Genomic DNA, 1,974 nt, shown 5'->3' with positions numbered 1-1,974 from the left:
GTGACGAATTTTAAAAATATCTTATTTAAAATTAACATGTATAAAAATTTATTTAACACATACAACTGTTATATTTAAAATTGTATATATAAATTTTTTAATTTATCAATATTGATATCATTTGAACTATTTTTAATTATAAGGTTATGCATGAAATACACACATAAATTATATTTCTATTTTCTATTTTTACTCTTGTCTAGAAAATTAGTTATTTTAAGTATATTTTATCATGGTACAATTAAGTATTTTCAACATGGAAGGAAATATGAAGATTGTAATTTTTACAAGAATTCTAATATTTATTCTACTAGCATGGATATATCCATATTTTAACAAAGGGGTACTAAATAATATTTTATAATATTTGAATACTTATTTATAATATGATATATATTTAAAATCTGTATATGTTTTATCTGAAGCTAGCTATTTTATAAAAAAATATATTTCATTTTATTTATTCAGTGTCTATTGGGGACATATTTGGATAATACATACAATAAAAACAAAACGTTACATATACAAAATGAACGCTTATTAGCAAAAAATGATTTTCCAAAAAAACGTGAAAATAAAGACTTAGGAGTGCCTCTATCACTTCAAAACGAACATATAAGGTTAAAAAATAAATCAGAAAATATACCAATGAATAAAACAGTTGAAGTATGCAGAAAAAATGCCATTACTCATAATAAGAATGGATTAAAAGTATCTCTATCTTACCATAATGGAAATATGAAGTTCAAGAATGAGGCAGAAAATATGCCATTAAATACAAAAGATGATCTATGTAGAAAGAATAGCATTCCTCATAATAACAAAGGATTAAAAGGAACATTATCTTATAATAATGACAATATGGGGTTAAAAAATGAGGCAGGAAATAGACCACTAAATATAAAAAATGAACAATCTAGTAAAAATGTAAATTATCCTCATAACAAAGACTTAAATGTATATTTATCATGTAATAAGGAAGAAATAATGTTAAAAAATAACTCAAAAAATATACAAACAAATAAGGAATTACAGAAATATTCAAAAAGTAGCCTTCTTTGTGATAACAAAGGCTTAAATGAAACAACAACTAAATATAAAAAATTAAAATGGATTGATTATTACTTTGAAAAAAAAATATTTAGTCACCTTGAAAAATTATATAAGCATAAAGAACACGATAATATTATGAATAAAAATTCAAAAAGAAGCTCTTATAGAATGAAATGCGTATGTGGATTTTTATCTCCAGTTATTGTTTTAGTTGGAGGAATAATTTATATATTTTTTGGACCCAATCCAGGAAGTACTCGTGAAGGTCAGAGTACAATGGGTCCTATTAACCCATTATATGTTATACCATTCGTTACAATATTAGCTATTTATTTAGGAATAGTTTTTTATATTATCTTAAAAGTTCTAAAATATAAAAGATTAAAAGTTACAAATACAGAAATAAAATAAAGTGAATATTATTATTCTTGTAAAAATTATATTAAAATTTTTTCTCTAATTGTATATATTTTTACATTTCTTATTATTATTCTTGTAATTAGATGAATTATACCATATATATTGCCTAAAATATCATTTAAAATATATTAGAAAAAATAACATTTGTTTAATATATTATAGACAAGTGAAAGCATCATCCTTACATTTGCGTGTTAAATATGTTAATGTGTGCAAATATTTAAAATTGTAATTTATAAAAAATAATATATATATTTTTTTTTATTAATAATTAAATCTAAATTAAAGTGTTATAATTACATAAATAATATATGTTCTTTATTCCGAATAAAAGCATTATATTTAAATAATAAATATATATTAGAACTCATCGTATTTGTCAGTATATAGTATTTTTATGTTTAATAACTTTAAATTGATTTAATGTGTATATTTTACTTAATTTATTTTTTTAGTACATTTATTAATCTGTTATCAAGAAATTGTATTTTGCACATAATT

The 1,974-nt window shown here is 20.7% G+C and overlaps 1 protein-coding gene across 1 annotated transcript; it reads left to right on the top strand.

Moving 5' to 3' along the window:
• Positions 1 to 256: 256 nt before the first annotated feature.
• PGO_002360 (variable surface protein) lies at positions 257 to 1,464 on the top strand (the record flags this gene model as incomplete). The annotated part of the gene is made up of 2 exons (XM_028691116.1): positions 257 to 343; positions 430 to 1,464. 2 exons carry the CDS (start codon positions 257 to 259, stop codon positions 1,462 to 1,464), a joined length of 1,122 nt encoding a protein of 373 aa, XP_028546917.1.
• Between the last annotated feature and the right edge of the window lie 510 nt (positions 1,465 to 1,974).

The sequence above is a fragment of the Plasmodium gonderi genome, assembly GCF_002157705.1.
Source record: "Plasmodium gonderi DNA, contig: Pgo-contig_250, whole genome shotgun sequence".
NCBI lineage: Eukaryota > Apicomplexa > Aconoidasida > Haemosporida > Plasmodiidae > Plasmodium > Plasmodium gonderi.
Note: the sequence above shows the minus strand (reverse complement) of the source record. Positions and strands in the feature narration are given on the sequence as shown.